The 16,412-nt window shown below is 43.1% G+C and overlaps 1 protein-coding gene and 1 long non-coding RNA gene across 2 annotated transcripts; one reads left to right on the top strand and one right to left on the bottom strand.

The window, feature by feature from the left end:
- Positions 1-630: 630 nt before the first annotated feature.
- LOC309382410 lies at positions 631-8,680 on the top strand. The gene is made up of 5 exons (XR_014173668.1): positions 631-666; positions 2,113-2,230; positions 2,591-2,716; positions 4,489-4,543; positions 7,104-8,680. It is a non-coding gene; the product is annotated as an uncharacterized lncRNA (long non-coding RNA).
- Positions 8,681-9,043: 363 nt separating this feature from the next.
- Positions 9,044-16,400, bottom strand: LOC309382409 (toll-like receptor 5). Its single transcript, XM_081971928.1, has 2 exons — positions 15,653-16,400; positions 9,044-12,508 (listed from the first exon to the last, which is right to left on the bottom strand). The coding sequence occupies exons 1-2, from the start codon at positions 15,675-15,677 to the stop codon at positions 10,578-10,580; spliced, it is 1,956 nt and encodes a 651-aa protein (XP_081828054.1). The 5' UTR covers positions 15,678-16,400; the 3' UTR covers positions 9,044-10,577.
- Positions 16,401-16,412: the final 12 nt, after the last annotated feature.

Raw genomic sequence — 16,412 nt, 5'->3', positions numbered from 1 at the left:
CAGGCAGGCAGGATGGAAAAAAAATAGGGAGGAATTAGGTAGAAGAAAAGAGGAATGAGACAAATTTGGGGAAGAAAGGAAGGAAAAATAGGAAGGGAGGAATTAGAAGAAAACAGGAATGAGGGACGAATTAAGGGGAAGAAAGTGGAACGAAGGAGAGAAGGACGGAAGGAGAAAGAAAGAGGGCAGGGAACAAGAGGGAAGGAAAGAGGGAAAGGAAAGACAAAGAGAAGGGAGAAAAACATGAGGGAAGGAAAGAGGGAAGGAAAAATAGAGAAGGGAGTGAGGGGTGGGGAGGAAAAAGAGAAGAGATAAACCAAAAAAGTTGCTTAATTTATTCTTTAGCCTCCCCCCCCTCAAAAAAGTCCCCCCCTCAAAAAAAGTCCCCCCCCCCCCAGTTTTTTCCCCTCAAGGCAAACACATATTAGTGCAAATGGCTCCTTTAAGCTGCAGGGGGAATTCTGGGAGTTGAAGTCCACCCGTCTGAAAGTTGCCCCCAAACACTGGCAAGTTCTCTCTCTCTCTCTCTCTCCTAATTGGTGCAAATAAATACTCCCGCCTCACATTTAATACCATAATTGGCTCGCCTTCTCAACCAATAGCAAGGCTGGCATCCTTATTTCCGGCTCCTCCTACCTACTTCCGTTTTCCTACAGATCTGGCGAGGTAAGGCGGTCTATTTCCTTCGTGCTGAATCCATTATTAATCTTAATTATATTTTTGCCATCCGGGCTTATTATAATCTCGGAATTATTTTTGCCAACGCAAGGAAGAAATCCCCATCAAACTGCTATCAGATTATTAAAACCCTTTGTCTTTTTAAGCCATGATTCCAACGGGGTTTGTTCCATGCGGGGCGCCTGGGATGGATTCTTATGGTGGCTTTCTTAAAAGCAAGATTTTTATGCTTGAAACAAAACACAAATTCTACCCCCAAAAGCCCCAGGTGACAAAAAAAAAACCAAATTGAAATGCAATTATTTTGATTATTTTATACGTAAATGTAATATAATGTATTTATTGTGTGGCATTTGCTGTAATGTATAGAAAAATTTAGACAATTTTTAAAATTTTAACAAACCCCAAAAATATGGACATTAAATAAATTTTAAAAACCCGCTTTAAAATCCCAAGTTTTGGAATTTTTATGTTTAAATCGGATGAGGAACCTTTTTATTCCGCTTCCATGTTTGTAATGTGTAGCTTTATAAAGTATGTTATTGTGGTTTATTTTTTTATCTATTGGAGATATTTTTACAGGCAGGACTCGAACATGTTATGTTTTCCCAAAGGCCTAGGGTAGAAATTCAGAAATTTCATTAGTTTGGAGCTTGTAGCCCAATAACTCCATTTTAGGCTTCATAATTAGAACCCAGAACTTCGGTGATGGTACAAATCCTAAACCAAAGCTTTAGATATAGGGCAGGCAAAAGGAGATTTTAAAAGTTAAGTAGAATATAAAATGCACAGTTAACAAAACTAAAATGTGTATAAAAACCAAATTAAAGAAAACACGTAGGAAAGGATAAGTAAATATATATAAAAATCTATATGGCAGCAAACTAAATTGTAATAATACGTAGGACCATATATACAAAATGCTCAGTTAACAAAAGTTAAAATAAATATACGTATAAATAAACAAAACTAAAATATGAAAACACTTTAAACAAACATAGAGGAAGGGAGCTAAATGTAAAAAATTATTTAAAAATTTATAAACATAAAAATAAATATATGGCAAACTATATTATATACCGTAGGATAATATATACAAAATATACAGTTAACAAAACCAAAATAAATGTAAAATTAAATTTTAAAAAGAAAACCCCTAGGAAGGGATAAGTAAATCTATAAACCTAAAAATTAATATATGGCAAACTAAATTGTAATAATATATAGGGCAGTATATTCTTTATATTGGGGTTATATATAAAGATTATAAAACAAGGTGATTTAATATACATGATTAATGTAATAAAGCCTTTTTTTCAATCATGTTTCTGGGGATTATATTAAAGAAGTAGCACGATTACGGTATTGCAGTAAAAAAGTAAAAATGGTTTTGCTGGAAAAACAGGTTTTAACCCTTTTTTCTGTGTTTTACAGTCTGAAAATGGTTTGGCTGTTTTTGAGGCCTCTCCTAGGGGGCAGTTGTGTCTCTTTATGGAAAACTATCAACTTCTGGGTCTGCAAATCAATATTTCTTTATTCCTCATCTATTTGGGTAAGGCTGGGGTGAGGGGATTTTCTGTACTTCTAAGTTTACGAACTTTATGGATACATATATCCATATCCCTATATGTTCCCCGCCCTCCTTCTTTCTCCTTCCGTCCTTCTCTTCTTTCCTGCGTTCCTTCTTTCCATTTTCTTCCCCCTAATTCCTCCCTCATCCCTGTTTTCTTCTCATTCTTCCCTTCCTATTTTTCCTTCTTTCCTTCCCCAAATTTGTGCCTCATTCCTCTTCTACCTAATTCCTCCCTATTTTTTTTCCAACCTGCCTGCCTTGAACTGCCATATTGTCCTTCTTTTAGACCGTATTGAGATTCTAAACAAGGGGACGTATTTTCTGATCTCTTTTCTTTAGTGCTTGAGTGCCGCGGGGTCTTGAGGGAGCAGCTGTATCCAACCCAAGATGGACTGAAGGAATTATGGGAGTCATTGATTTCTCCTGAAGTTTGGTATGTTTGGTAGGAAGAGAATGAAAAAAAAGGTATCTTGATCATTATTATTTTTTACCAGCTTCAAAAATAAAACTTGGGAATATTAATAAGGTTTTTCGATAGTCTGCTATGATGAACTGCATGTTATGTCCGTGTTTCACCTGATAAACCATGATTAGAAACATGCCCTGAGCAGAGCCTGTTTGCACACAGCTTGTCTTTGCCACGCATCCCTCCTGAGCTAAATGAGTTGCAGGTAGTCCTCGACTTAACGACAGTTCATTTAGTGGCTGTTCAAAGTTACAGCAGACAATTTCCCCCCGTTACAACCTTTGTAGCATTCCTATGGTTATATGATCTGAATTCAGATGGCGTGATTCACACGGCAAGTGGCAACCGATTTCTATTTATAACGGTTGCAATGTCCTGGAGTCTCCTGCGCCCCTTTTGCGACAAAGCAAAGGAAGCCAGATTCACTTAACCAGCTGTGTCACTAACTTAATAACTTGAGTGGTTCATTTAACGACTATGACAAGAAATTTAAAAAGGAGCAAAACTCAACGTAACAAATGACCCACATAACAAATGGAAATGTTTGGCTCAATTGTGGTCATACGTTGAGGACTACCTGTGTATATAGCAAATGTAACATTGACCAAGGTCTTTGGAAGATTAAGACTACATACCCCATCCTGAGGGGTTTCACACCTACAGGATGCCCTCGACTTAAGTCCTTAATGGAGCCTACTCATTTCCATTTTAAGTTGTGACTATTGTAGACCACTCATGTAACCAACCCAATTTTTTTAAAAAAGTTGTGATTGTTAAGTGAACCCATGTTTGTTTTGTCGTAAAGCAGAAGTAAAACCCAATTTTCGGCAAATTAAGGTCAGGTGACGAAAGTTACATCAGCACTTACGACTGGTTTTCACACTTACTACGTCCATTGCAGCACCCCCATGGCCACATGATCAAAATTTAGGCACGTGGCAACTGGCTCAATGGGGGAAGCCAGATTCGCTTAATGACTGCATGATTTGCTTAACGACTGTGCCAAAGAGGTCATAAATGGGGCAAACTAAGCAGTTTCCTTGCTTAGTGGCAGAAATTTTGGGCTCAATTGTCATAATACGAGGACTAATTCTCCATGACCCAACTTTGGTTTGGCAGTATAGAAATTAAAAATGAGGGGTTTTTGATGGTGCTGTCTGAGCTTGATTGTTACAAACAAATAACCCTAATTTCAACCTTGAGCTATAAATGTTTTCCTTTACTTTGATAGCCCAAGGGCTAATCAATAAATTTTTAAAAAAGCGGTTTTCTGTGTTCCAGCATAACTCTGCACCGCCTTGAGCAATTTCAACCAAACTTGGTACACAGATGACTGATCCTCTGGAAAAAAATACTGTGGGGGTAAGACACCCCTAACACCTCTTGGGTTGTGTGTGTTCTGTTAAGATACAGCCTGTTGTGCCTTAAAATGGCTTCTACTGTGCAGTGGAGTTGCCATGATAACTGCTTCACAGTACTCCACGAGGGGGCTCCCTCTGGTAAGGGGGAAAAGCCAACATTAGAAATTACATTCGCTCCTCACATTCCCCCCACCACCACCACCACATAAAAACCCGGGCAATGTTGAGTTATCGGCTAGTTAATATAGAAATAAATATTCTCCTTTAAAATTGAAAATGTCTGACTCTGAACTGCCTTTGACAATAAAAGGTGAAGAGAAGAACGGTTTCTGGATTACAGATTTTTTTTTTTAACTGCCAGTAGATCAAAGTATTTGGTTGCTAATTCAAAAATTACTGGTGGTTTACAGGATTGATTATTCTGGCAAGAATTGGGTGAAAACAATTTCCCTCCACTTTGAAAATGTAAGTATTGATGCTCTTTTTCCTGGTTAATAGACAAGATTGTATCCGACGACGAGTCTGTTGATGAACTAGAATTAATTTGAAATATTGATAGTAGTGGATAGAAGGTTATTTTCATTGCCTTCTTGGGCTCACAATTTTAAGAAGGGACACTGTGGAGCAGGGCGCGATGGGTACCAGCGTTTTAGCATTTAAGCAGTCAAAAGGTTTGATAAAGGCTTGAATTGATGACTGTTCCTCTCACTGTTGCAAGCCTCAAACAGCGGGATTTTATGTCATCAGATACTAACCTGTGACCTTTCTTCACTCAAAAGTGTCTTTAGATGGGTTGGCCGTCTGTGACACGGTTGAATTTTGCGGGGTCACACATTCCGAAGAGCAACAAATGTGACTATTAAGCAATCCTGGCTGTTATCATAAAATACACAGAACACAAACCTGGGAGCTCAAATTAGCATCCGTGCACAGATACTGCTCTATACCAGTGATGGCGAACCTATGGCACGCGTGCCACAGATGGCACACAGAGTCATTTGTCAGGGCACGCAAGGTGTTGCCCTGTCAGCTGGCCAGCGTGCAAGTGCGTCCTGGCCAGCTGAGTTCACCCTTTTTTAAAGCCATTTTTGCCCTCCCCAGGCTCCAGAGGCTTTATAGGAGCCTGGGGAGGGCAAAAAGAGCCTCCCCCCCGCCCCAGAGGCCCTCCGGAGGCTTCATGAGCTTCCCTGAAGCCTCCGGAGCGCAAAAAAAACAGCCCTATGGGCAAACCGGAAGTTCAGGAATGGACTTCTGGTTTGTTCGGAGGGTCGTTTTGATTGCTCCGGAGGCTTCAGGGAAGCGTCTTGAAGGTCCCTCAAGCCTCCGGAGGGGGGGCGGGGGGAGGCTGTTTTCGCCATCCCCAAGCTCCTCTGGAGCCTGGGGAGGGCAAAAACATGCAAAAAATGGGGAGCGCCTGTAGTTCGCACATGCTCACTGGTGGGGTCGCACATTGCATTATGGGTGCGGCACGCCTGCACACTACCCCCCTGCTCTCCCCCACTTATGGCACGCGAGCCAAAAAAGGTTCGCCATCGCTGCTCTATACATTAAAGTCTCTGGAGGTTCCTTGTCATGGGTGTCCCAAAGGTGCTTTTAAAGGAGCCAACTGTGTCAGAGTATATTCATGAACTGGAAAAAGGGCATAGCAACAAGGTCAGCCAATGGGAGGTGAAACGCTTTGGAGCCTGGGCGTGGCTTAGCTCTGTAGCTCCAAGTCTGTGCTGAGCCCAGAACTGGTCTGAGCTCCGAACTAAACGAAACCAATCCTACCACGTTGGAAAAACCACTCTTGTGGTATTGTATACAATATTATCATACCTGTGTATGCTTTCTGGATTTGATTGCTGCAACAATCTCTTGACAAACTGGACTTTCTTGTTGTTTTTTTCTTTTGAAGACATTTTGCTTCTCATCCAAGGAGCTGCTTCAGCTCTGTCTGGAGGGTGGGAATGGAAGGATGTATGCTCCTTGCAGAAAGCTGGTGATTTGTGTCCTTTTTAGAGAGTTGTTGAGGCCACCTGGAGGTTTTATCTGTGTCCTCAGGGTCACCTGAGTGATGCAAATGGGTGTGGAGCCGCCTTGGCTGCAAGATGCCGTGTTTTTGTGGTACGGAAGGAGTGTGGTATATAGATATTTTCAAAGACACAGGGGTTTTTATAAGGAACAGGTGAAAAACTGATTAAAAACATGTAATTATTACATTCTAAAATGGAAGAGGAACAAGTCAAACAATGATTGTGTTGGCAAAAAACTTTGGTTACATGCTAGAATTAGAAAAATGGCAAAAGCTTTGGGATAGGAACCTTCACTGTTGAGCACCGGTGCAGGCTGATGGGGATGAGCCTGGGTCCATAGTTAAATGTCCATAGACCTTTAACGACACACTGTGGGATGAATACCCTTCAAACGGTACAGGAGTGTGAATTGATTTCCAGAAAATATTGCAGACGGCAGGAACCACTTGTGCTTCCAGTTTGAGACGTAGACAACACAGCCTCGTCCCCAACAGCCTGTGTCTTAGGTTCAACAGAGAAGGGACAAACAAAACTCCAAATCTTGGTCCTTTCAGCAATTCCAAGATGGCTCCAGATCCATTTGCACCACTCAGGTGATCCTGAGGACACAGAGAAGCCTCCAAGTGGCCTCAATGACTGTTTAAAGGGATGCAAATGACCAGCTGTCTGCAAGGAGTATAAATCCTTCCCTTCCCCACCATCCAAATCGGAGCTGAAGAAGCTTCTTGGATGAGAAGGGCAACATCTTTAAAGGCACAAATAAACTTCCAAGTGGCCTCAATGACCCTCTAAAAGGATGCAAATGACCAGCTGCCTGCAAGGATGATAAATCCTTCCCTTCCCCACCATCCAGTCAGAGCTGAAGAAGCTTCTTGGATGAGAAGCAAAATGAAAAAAAAAATCAAAAGAAGTCCAGTTACCTCTGGGGGGAAAATGCACCTTTGGGGCTGCTCTGTATGTTATTTTTTGAATTATATCTCAATATCTGCATTGTGCTTTTCCCCTCACAGAGATGTTGAATATATTTTGGAAGGGAAACAATTCTTCCTCGCTAACCATTCCAAATAAATCACGATGAGGAAGCAGAAAAATCAGGAGCGATGTGTTGGGATCCTCTAGGAATGTGTAAACGGTGCCTCACATTCATTTATCAAATTGGTAACTTCCAAGTTGATTTCTTGCCTGAGTTAAGTGAGGTTCAGGGATGTTCCAATTAACAGATGCTCAACTCTGAACCCAACAGGATGACATGTGCAATTTATGTACCCACTTGGTGAGCTGAGCTAAACCGGTGGCATTTGCCTTATGGGTTGAGTGTCAAAACTTTGCATAAAATAAAAATATCGTGCGGTATATTTGTGAGTTATTTTTGCATTCTTCATCTGACCTGGCTATAAATTGAAGATCCCCCCCGGCCTTAAGACACTTCCTTGTTTCTCTGAAATTTTTGCACAGAAATGAATCCACTGAAATGTGTTTTAAATGCATCCATTTGGACAAGTGCATTTTAAAGACAAAACGTTTAAAATTGTGTTGCCATTTAGTCATTCGCAATCAAAATTTGGGGCTCAATTGTCAGAAGTGGACTTTGAGGGGTTGCAGCAAAGAAGAGGGGGGTCAGTTTATTTATGACCTTCCTGGATGGCATTTAAATTTTTTAAATTCTGGGGTATTTTAATTGGTTTTAATTGGTTTTAATTATCAGTTAGTTTATGGCTATTGTACAGACTGTGCTTAATTTGTTTTGTCTGGGATTTTGTATTTTGTTGTCTATTGTATATTTATTGTCTGTACACCGCCCCGAGTCCCTTTGGGGAGAGGGGGCGGTTTATAAATTTAATAAACTGTAATAAACTGTAAACTGTATTCTCCAAAGCACCAGGAGGCAAGACAATAAGCAATGGAGCAAAAGAGAGAAGCAACCTAGAACTAAGGAGACATTTTCTAACGGTGAGAATAATTAACCAGTGGGACAGCTTGCCACCAGAAGTTGTGGGTGCTCCAACATTGGAGGTTTTAAAAAAGAGACTGGATAGCCGTTTCACTGAAATATGGGATATGGTTTTCTGCCTAAACGGGGTTGGACTAGAAGACCTCTTTATCAAAAAAATTGTATAATAAAGGAGCTTGGTTCAGATGGTCATTGCCAGAAGGAATGGGGATTTTCTGGGAGGGAAACAGAATTAGAATTAATACAGTTGTGGAGGCAGAGGCTTTCATTGAAAAATAGAGTGCCTTTCTAGATGGAGCAGGGGACAGTACACAAGATATTGGGGGGAAGGGGCCATGGCTCTGCCAGAAAACGGAGGAGGAAGCAATAGTGAAAAGACAGGTCACAAAAATTTGTTGTTATAATGTAATTGTTGGAAGTGACATAAAAGATGATTGAACATATTGTTGATATAATGCAAAACAAAAAGGTGCCAATGTTTATTTCTTAATTTTTGATTCTTTTCTGTAAAAGTTGTGAGATTCGGGGGGATTTCTACCTTTCGCATGATGTAGCTGTCAAAATTTTCTTGTACCTATTTACCCTTTCCTATAAATATTTGTAAAAACCAATAAAATTCTTTTCAAAAAAATAGAAGACCTCTTAAGGTCCCTTCTGCATTCTGGAATACACTTTTGCCAAACCTCCACTCTTTAAGCCTGTCCTCTAATGAATCTGCTTCATGTATAAGTTTTTGTATCCACTGGTTATGGCTGTGAAAATCACCTCTTAATTTTGTTATTTTTGGCCTCTTCGCCCAACTTGATATGAGTGCAAATTCTGCACCAGTACGCAATGATTTGAGGTGGATGTCTTGGGTGAACTTGCCCAAATGTGGCTGCTTCCGTCATCCTGTTTAACCAATCATGGCTTGTTAAACCAATCATGGCTTGTTAGCCAATAGCAGGGAGCACCATAGGACAGCTTTTAAGAATTACTCTTCCCCTTTGTTCCAAGCCCATTTAAAATTTCCACAGCTGCAGCAATTAAACGGTTTTATTTCCTTTTTAAGAAGTTAGTAGGCTGAATGTTATTTTCTAAAATCCCGGTTTATTTACAAATGTACAAAGCTCAACTCGGGCAGTTGCAACGTAGACAAATTATGAATCCACCTCTGGTGGGTTTTTTTTCACATTACCCTGCATTATTACATTGCAATAACATTTCCCCAGCATGATAGTTTACACATATTTTGTATTGTATGGTAGTCCTCAACATGCGACATGTTCATTTAGCGACTTCAAAGTGACGGTGGGGCTGAAAAAAAGTGACATGACCATTTTTCACACTTAACAACCATTGCCGCATCCCCACGGTCACGTCCAAATTCAGACTTGGCGACCGGTTTCTGTTTATGACCGTCACAATGTCCAGGAGTCATGTGGTCCTCTTTTTGCGACCGCCTGACAAAATCCATGGGGGAAGCCAGATTCACTTAACGGTGTTATTAACAGCAACTGCAACGATTCACTTAACTGGCAAGAAAGGTGGCAAAATGAGCCAAAATTCACCGAATGACTATCGTTTAGTGACATTTTGGGGCGCAAACGTGGAGGACCATTTGTATTGTGATTATAGTTCCTCTTCCAGCCAAATTGTTCTCACTGCTGGATTTTCAGGACAAGAGAAAAGCCCTGCCGGCCTCCTAATTTGGTGCTGGCTGGGAATTCTGGGAGTTGTCATCCCAGGAAGATGGGACATGATAGACATTTTGTTCAAACTCCCTCCAAAATCTGTTGCATGCAGAGTGGAAATGTGTCTGATCTAAGACAGGACCTCAGAGACCACTAAATTGATCATTTAAAATCCCACGGACCACTAATATGATCTGCCTAATGGCTGGGTGGGTGGGCGTGGCTAGGTGGTCATGTGACAATGGGTGTGGCCAACTCATCTCGCTCACGTTGAGGGGCGCATTGCCAGCTTCTACTCGCCCCTCCCCTCCCAGCCACTCCTCGCCTGCCTGCCCAGGCTCCTTAGGACCCCAACAGGAAGCAATTGCTGGAGCTAAGCATCCACTAGGAGAAAAAGTTGGCAAAAGAGCTCAGTTCATATGGGATCTGACCGAGAAGGAAGTTCAGCAGAAGCACCTCACTGAGGACTAGGAGCATAGGGTTTCTAAGCAGAGGGGAGACCTGCGGAATTGCAAGACCAGGTGCCGGCGCTTGGAAGCTCAGCGGGCTGAGATGGTCAGCCAGTTCTAGGCCATGATGCAGTCCCACTGGAACGAGGCCCTCCGGCTCTTTGCCACCAGCGGCCTCGTCCCTCACCAGGAGGCTGAAGCAGACAAATTTGTGCCCCCCTCCGACCCGCCCAAAAAGACCCCAAAGGGGAAAACACTGCAGCAATACAAACGTTCATTGCACGTATCCGTCCCAGGGGCCGTAGTTTGAGGACCCCGGATTTAGTGCAATATAAAAAAGACAATTTTTCTGCGGACCACCAAAATTTTCTCATGGACAGTCCACGGGCCACCGGTTGGTGACCGCTGGCCTTAAGCGACACACTTGTGCAGGAACTGAGGCAAGGGCTGCCTCTGGAAATTAGAGCTGGTTTGAAGGCAAGTCAGGGGAAGCTGAGATGCCTTCACGGTTGCATTGTGGTTCTGCAGCCAGTTGTTGAAATGTTTGAGGTCGCAACTGCAAACTAAGGACAGCTCCCTCAAATCCAGGAATCGCAGCTGCTCCATTGGTTGAAAGGAGGAAGGCGAGAGGGTCATCAGCGGATTTCCACGGACACGGAGAGCACGCAGGGATTCCAAACTACGGAAGATCTGTTCGGGAAGTTTGTGCAGCCTGTTGTCCCCAAGATCCAGGATTTCTAAAGACGCCAAACCCTGGAAAAGGTTCCCAGGCATGTCTCGGAGGCGATTGGAGCTGAGATTCAACGCCTGGAGTTTCTCCAGATGCTGGAAGAGGTTCGTGCACTTCTGGGTGGCCCAGATGTTTCCCAGGTCGTTGCGGGAAAGGTCCAGTTGCGTGAGTTGCCTTGGAGACTTCTGAACTTGCGAACACCTCGCCAGGTGGTTGCCGGAGAGATTCAGAAACTTCAAGGAGGGGATCTCCACCAAGTGATGCCAGACGTTCCCCAGGTCCTTCAGACGGTTGGAGGAGAGATCAAGATGGACCAAGTGTGGGCCAAGGTTTTTGATGCCCCAGGTGTCCTGGATCCTGTTTTGCCCCAAATGAAGACGCAGCAAGGAAGGGAGATTCCCTGTGGGAATTCGGTCAAGAGCATTGTCTTGCAAGTCAAGGAACTGCAGGGATTTGAGATCTGTCAGGGCATTATGCTGAACAATCCCGATGTGGTTGGACTTCAGGATTAGACGTTGTAGAGGAGAGGCCTTCAAATCCTCCAGGGCTTCCGTGTACAGCTCCCCGAGAAGATTGTTGGACAGATCCAGAACTTGGAGCTTGCTTAACCCTGAAAACGCCCCCTTTTGGATCTTGTTAATCTGGTTGGATCTTAAGAGCAAGGTGTTGAGATCCGGCAAGCTGGAGAAGACGGAGGCGTTCAGTACGTTGAGGAAACCGTGGGACATGTCGAAAGTCCCAATGCGGCTGTGACGCAGCCCCGAGAACGTGGTGCGGGAAATGTCCTTCAAGTTCTGGAAGCCGAACCCGCTGCCGATGGCCCCTGAGTGTTGCACCTTGAGGTTTTGGATCGTGGTGCCATTCAGTCTCTGGAGGAACGCTTCGACGCGGGCCACGTCCCACGGGTTGGAAGAGATGTCCAAGGTGCCCAGGGTGATGTCGCGAAACGGGTTGGTGCAAGAAGGACGGCCGCTGGACAGTCGATTGGAGGACAGGTCGAGGAAGGTCAAATGGCGCCCTCGGAGATATTGGAGGTCGTCTCCACAAATGGCCCCGATTTGGTTGAGTTTCAGCTGAAGGACGCTTAGTTTTTTCAGTCCTTGGAAGGTGGGATCTGGACTCAACCGACGAAGACGGTTCCCTCTAAGGTCCAAGGTTTCCAACGACAAAAGATCTTGGAAATAGCCCTTCTCCAGGATTCCGTTGTCGAAACCACTTGTGTCTAAGTGTAACACCTTGAGTTTGGTCAAACCCTGGAATGCTTTGGGATGCAGTGAGAGGTTCCTGTTGCCCCCCAAGTCTAGGAAGGTGATGTTGGACACATTCTCAAAGGCCTTCTCCCCAACATAGAGAGGGTCCCCCAGTTGTTTACCCAATGACAGCATTTGCAGGGCACTCAACTGTGGGAACGAAGAGGCCTGGAAGGTAGTGAAGAGGTTAAAATTCAACAGGTAGACTTGAGTGGACGCGTCCACCTGGGGAACGGCCCTGAGGCTTTGGCCTTGGCAGTTGGCCACCAGGCGGTTGTTGATTTTGGTTGTGGAGCATCGGAAGAACACGTCGGTGGCTGAGCTCGGGGCTGCCAAGACGAAGACGATTGCGAGGATGGAGACTGGAATGAAAGAAAGGAAGGAAGGGATTTTAGTCATGAAAGAAAGGAAGGGATTTTAGTCATATCCTAGCCTTATGGCCACTATAAAATTGATGTCCCTAGGAATCCATTGGTCAGATGGAGCCTTCGCAATGGATCGCATGGTTTGTTGGTAGGCCAGGCAACTCAACTACACGGATTAATGTAAAAATATAATGTAAACTACATGGATTAATGTAAAAATAAAATAGAATTATGTATTCTATTTTATTTTACTTTATGTACACTGAGAGTATATGCACCAAAGACAAATTCCTTCTGTGTCCAGTCACACTTGGCCACTAAATCATTCTATTCTATTCCTATATTCTATTCCTATTATATTCTATTCTACTCCACTCATTTTTAATCCTATCCTATTCTATTCCTATATTCTATTCTATTTCTATATTCTATTTCCATTTTATTCTACTCTATTCCTCTATTCTATTTATATTCTAATCTATTCTACTCTATTCATTTTAATTCTACTCCTATAATCTATTCTATTCCTATATTCTATAATACTCTACTCATTTTTAATCCTATCCTATATTCTATTCTATTCTATTCCTATATTCTATTTATATTCTATTCTACTCTACTCATTTTTAATCCTATTCTATTCCTATATTCTATTTCCATTCTATTTTATTCTATTCCTATATTCTATTTATATTCTATTCTAATCTATTCTACTCTAGTCATTTTAATCCTATTCCTCTATTCTATTCTATTCTATTCCTCTATTCTATTCTATTCTAGTCCAACACAGTGTCTCTCAACAAGGCTCCTTTTAAGACTTGTGGACTTCAACTCCCAGAATTCTTAAAGTGGCCAAGGTTGAGAAACACTGGTCTAATGTGTTAGAATAATAGAATTTTAAGGCTAGAAGGGACCTCAGAGGTCTTCTAGTCCAACCTTCTGCCCAGGGCAGGGCACCTTATTAAACGTAACAATAAATGACTTGGTTTAAATTACTGTTACCACCCTTGACTGCAAAGCAGGTCTGGGAGAAATAAATTGGCTCCGTTTTTGGTGAGAGTTTATGTTTGCAAACCAAGTCAGTTAAAACTTAGCATTCATATAGACTTTGTTAGCATTAAACTGGCTTAATTTTTTTGTAATTCAATGTGTCATTTGGGGTTCAATGTTATTGTGCACATACAGAACAATAGAATTGGAAGGGACCTTGTAGGTCATTTAGTCCAACCCCCAGCTCAAGCAGGGGACCCTATGCTATTTCGGACAAATCCCTGTCCAGTCTCTTCTTAAAAACGTCCCGTGATGGAGCACCCACAACTTCTGGTGGCAAGCTGTTCCACTGGTTAATTGTTCTCACTATTAGGAAGTTTCTCCTTAATTCTAGGTTGCTTCTCTCCTTGATTAATTTCTATCCATTGTTTCTCATCCTGCACTCAGGTACTTTGGAGAATAGCTTGACCCCCTTCCTCCTCTCTGGGGCAGCCCCTCCAATATTGGAAGATGCTCTCCTGTCTCCCCTGGTCCTTCTCTTCCCTAGACCAGCCAGGCCCAGTTCCTGCAATCGTCCATCATATGTTTGAGCCTCCAGTCCCCTCATCATCCTGGTTGCTCTTCTCTGCACCCTTTTCTACAATTTCAACCTCTTTTTTTAGACCATGGAGACCAAAACTGGAGGCAGGATTTGAACTCGGGTCTCACCAGTGCAGGATAAAGCGACCCAGGCATCACACACAGATCAGCTGAGTTGGAAGGGACCTTGCAGGTCGTATAGTCCAACCCCTTGCCCAAGCAGGAGACCCTACATCTGCCTCTACCTAGGATTGAACTCACAGCCTCCTGAATGTGAGGCGAGAGCGCCACCTCTAGGCCACAAAACCAGGAGGATTATAATCAAGAGAAATGCATTGGCAATGTGCTACATGCTCTCCAAAAAACATTTTTAGTAATTTTCCTCCCTTTTCTAATTCAGGTAAAATCTACAGACATCTCTGGCCTATACATTAAGACACATGACATTAAATCATACCGTATTTCTTGGAGTATAACATACACCTTTTCCCCTCCTAAAAGAGGGTGAAAATTTGGGTGCATCTTATACACTGAATATAGCCCTGCCCACCCACCGCCTCCCACCCTTTGGCCTCTGCCTCCCAGCAATTTGCCTCCTTGCAGCAAATGGGGAAAATGAAGCTTGCGGAGGCTGCAATAGGCTACGGCAATCCCTGCAGCCTGAAACAGCTGATGGTCAGGAGGGCCCTTCTGAAACTGAAACTTGCTGCTTGCTCCCGGAGGCAAATTGCTGGGAGGCAGGGGCAGATTTTTTTTCATGTGCTAATCAGGCTGTTTGCTGCTTGCTGCAAGGAGGTAAGTCAATAGCTATAAATGCCTATAGAACAGGGGTGTCCAAACTTGGCAACTTTAAGACTTGTGGACTTCAGAACAGGGGTGTCCAAACTTGGCAACTTTAAGACTTGTGGACTTCAACTCCCAGAATTCCCCAGCCAGCTGGCTGGGGAATTCTGGGAGTTGCAAGTCCACAAGTCTTAAAGTTGCCAAGTTTGGACACCCCTGCTATAGAATGTCCAAATTCTTAGACTTATTTTTTTTAAAGACTGCTTTATTGTTCTAAACAGCTTAACAAAATGAAGCAGCTTTTTAAAATAAATGCTCGATCTGAAGAGATGCCCAGTGCTATTGTATCTTCTTTCAAACAGCAGAGAATAACTATACTTCCAGAAAGCCACATCAATTTTAACAGCATCTGTACAAGTATAGTCTGAAATGTAACACTACAAACAGCGTATATTGTCTGTACTGTTTGTTGCAAGGAGGCAAATTGCTGGGAGGCAGATTTTTTCCCCTTGTTTTCCTCCCCAAATCTAGGCGCGTCTTATACTTTGGAGCATCTTATACTCCGAAAAGTACGGTAGTTTGTTTAGCTACGATGTCTTGAATCCAATACTGTTGGCTGGGGTCATTAGCGGATAAGCCATCATTTAGCAAACCACCATGGGTGGGTCGATACTACGAAACCACAAAGCAGCCAGCTAAATTTTAGTTCATGTGACACGTAGCGCGCTCCCAAGTTTAAGAAGCAATGCTGAATTTCCATTTTTACTCCTGTCCTGTTTTGGGTCTCACCTTCGTGAATCTTCCACTCCTCCATGCCGTCGTGTGCAGCAGTCCTCCTGCTTTGGATGGCAGTTGTCGGTCTCTCTCTCGAGTGCGTGTATGGCTTGCCCTGGCATTCTTCCCCTATAAATGCCCCTGGAACCACCCATCCTTCCCGGGTCTACGTCAGAGGTGACTGGACAAAAAGCCAAGCGTTATGCAACGGGGAAGTGGCAGGGAAATTCTCTGCCATTTTGTGATTGTTGCTCCACACAGACACACACACACCGTGTGCTCCTTTGGCCGTTCCTCCCAGGTCAAATATTTGGAAAGGCCTCTCAATATAACCGTGGAGGGGCAAACAAATGCAGGTCAAGTTTCCATTATTGGGTAAAGCAGGAGACTGCGTGCAACACGGAGGTCGTTGCGGAGGGTCAGGCTGGGGGGGGGGGGAAGTAGCTTCCTTTCTTGCCCCATTCAAGATGATATCGTTTCGTGACAATGTTGAACTCCACGCTTCTACCTCTCTTCTCCAACCGTGGATTAAACAAACCCAAAATTCAAAAATATTCTGTGCCTCCTTTTTTTACCTTCAATGTTAATCTGTCCAGTTCTGCACAGTCTAGAATTTTTTGAATTATTTCTTCATTCTGGAGGGGCGTTTCCTCGTTTATTCCAGTGTTTGTGCAATACAATTGTTGCTGCTGTCAAAGCGTGTAATATTAAATACACAATCCCTTTATCATAGTTCTCCGGTAATACGCCTAACAAAAATCATTCTGGTTTATAA

The sequence above is a fragment of the Natrix helvetica genome, assembly GCF_964273705.1.
Source record: "Natrix helvetica genome assembly, contig: HAP1_SCAFFOLD_382, whole genome shotgun sequence".
Taxonomy (NCBI): Eukaryota; Metazoa; Chordata; class Lepidosauria; order Squamata; family Natricidae; genus Natrix; species Natrix helvetica.
Note: the sequence above shows the minus strand (reverse complement) of the source record. Positions and strands in the feature narration are given on the sequence as shown.

Bases quoted from the DNA above. Each gene is read 5' to 3' on its own strand.
- LOC309382409 (XM_081971928.1), bottom strand. From the start codon at position 15,677: ATGGAGGAGTGGAAGATTCACGAAG. The intron at 12,509-15,652 runs GTGAGACCCAAA...CTTTCATTCCAG, and splicing joins GGAGTGGAAGATTCACGAAG to TCTCCATCCTCGCAATCGTC.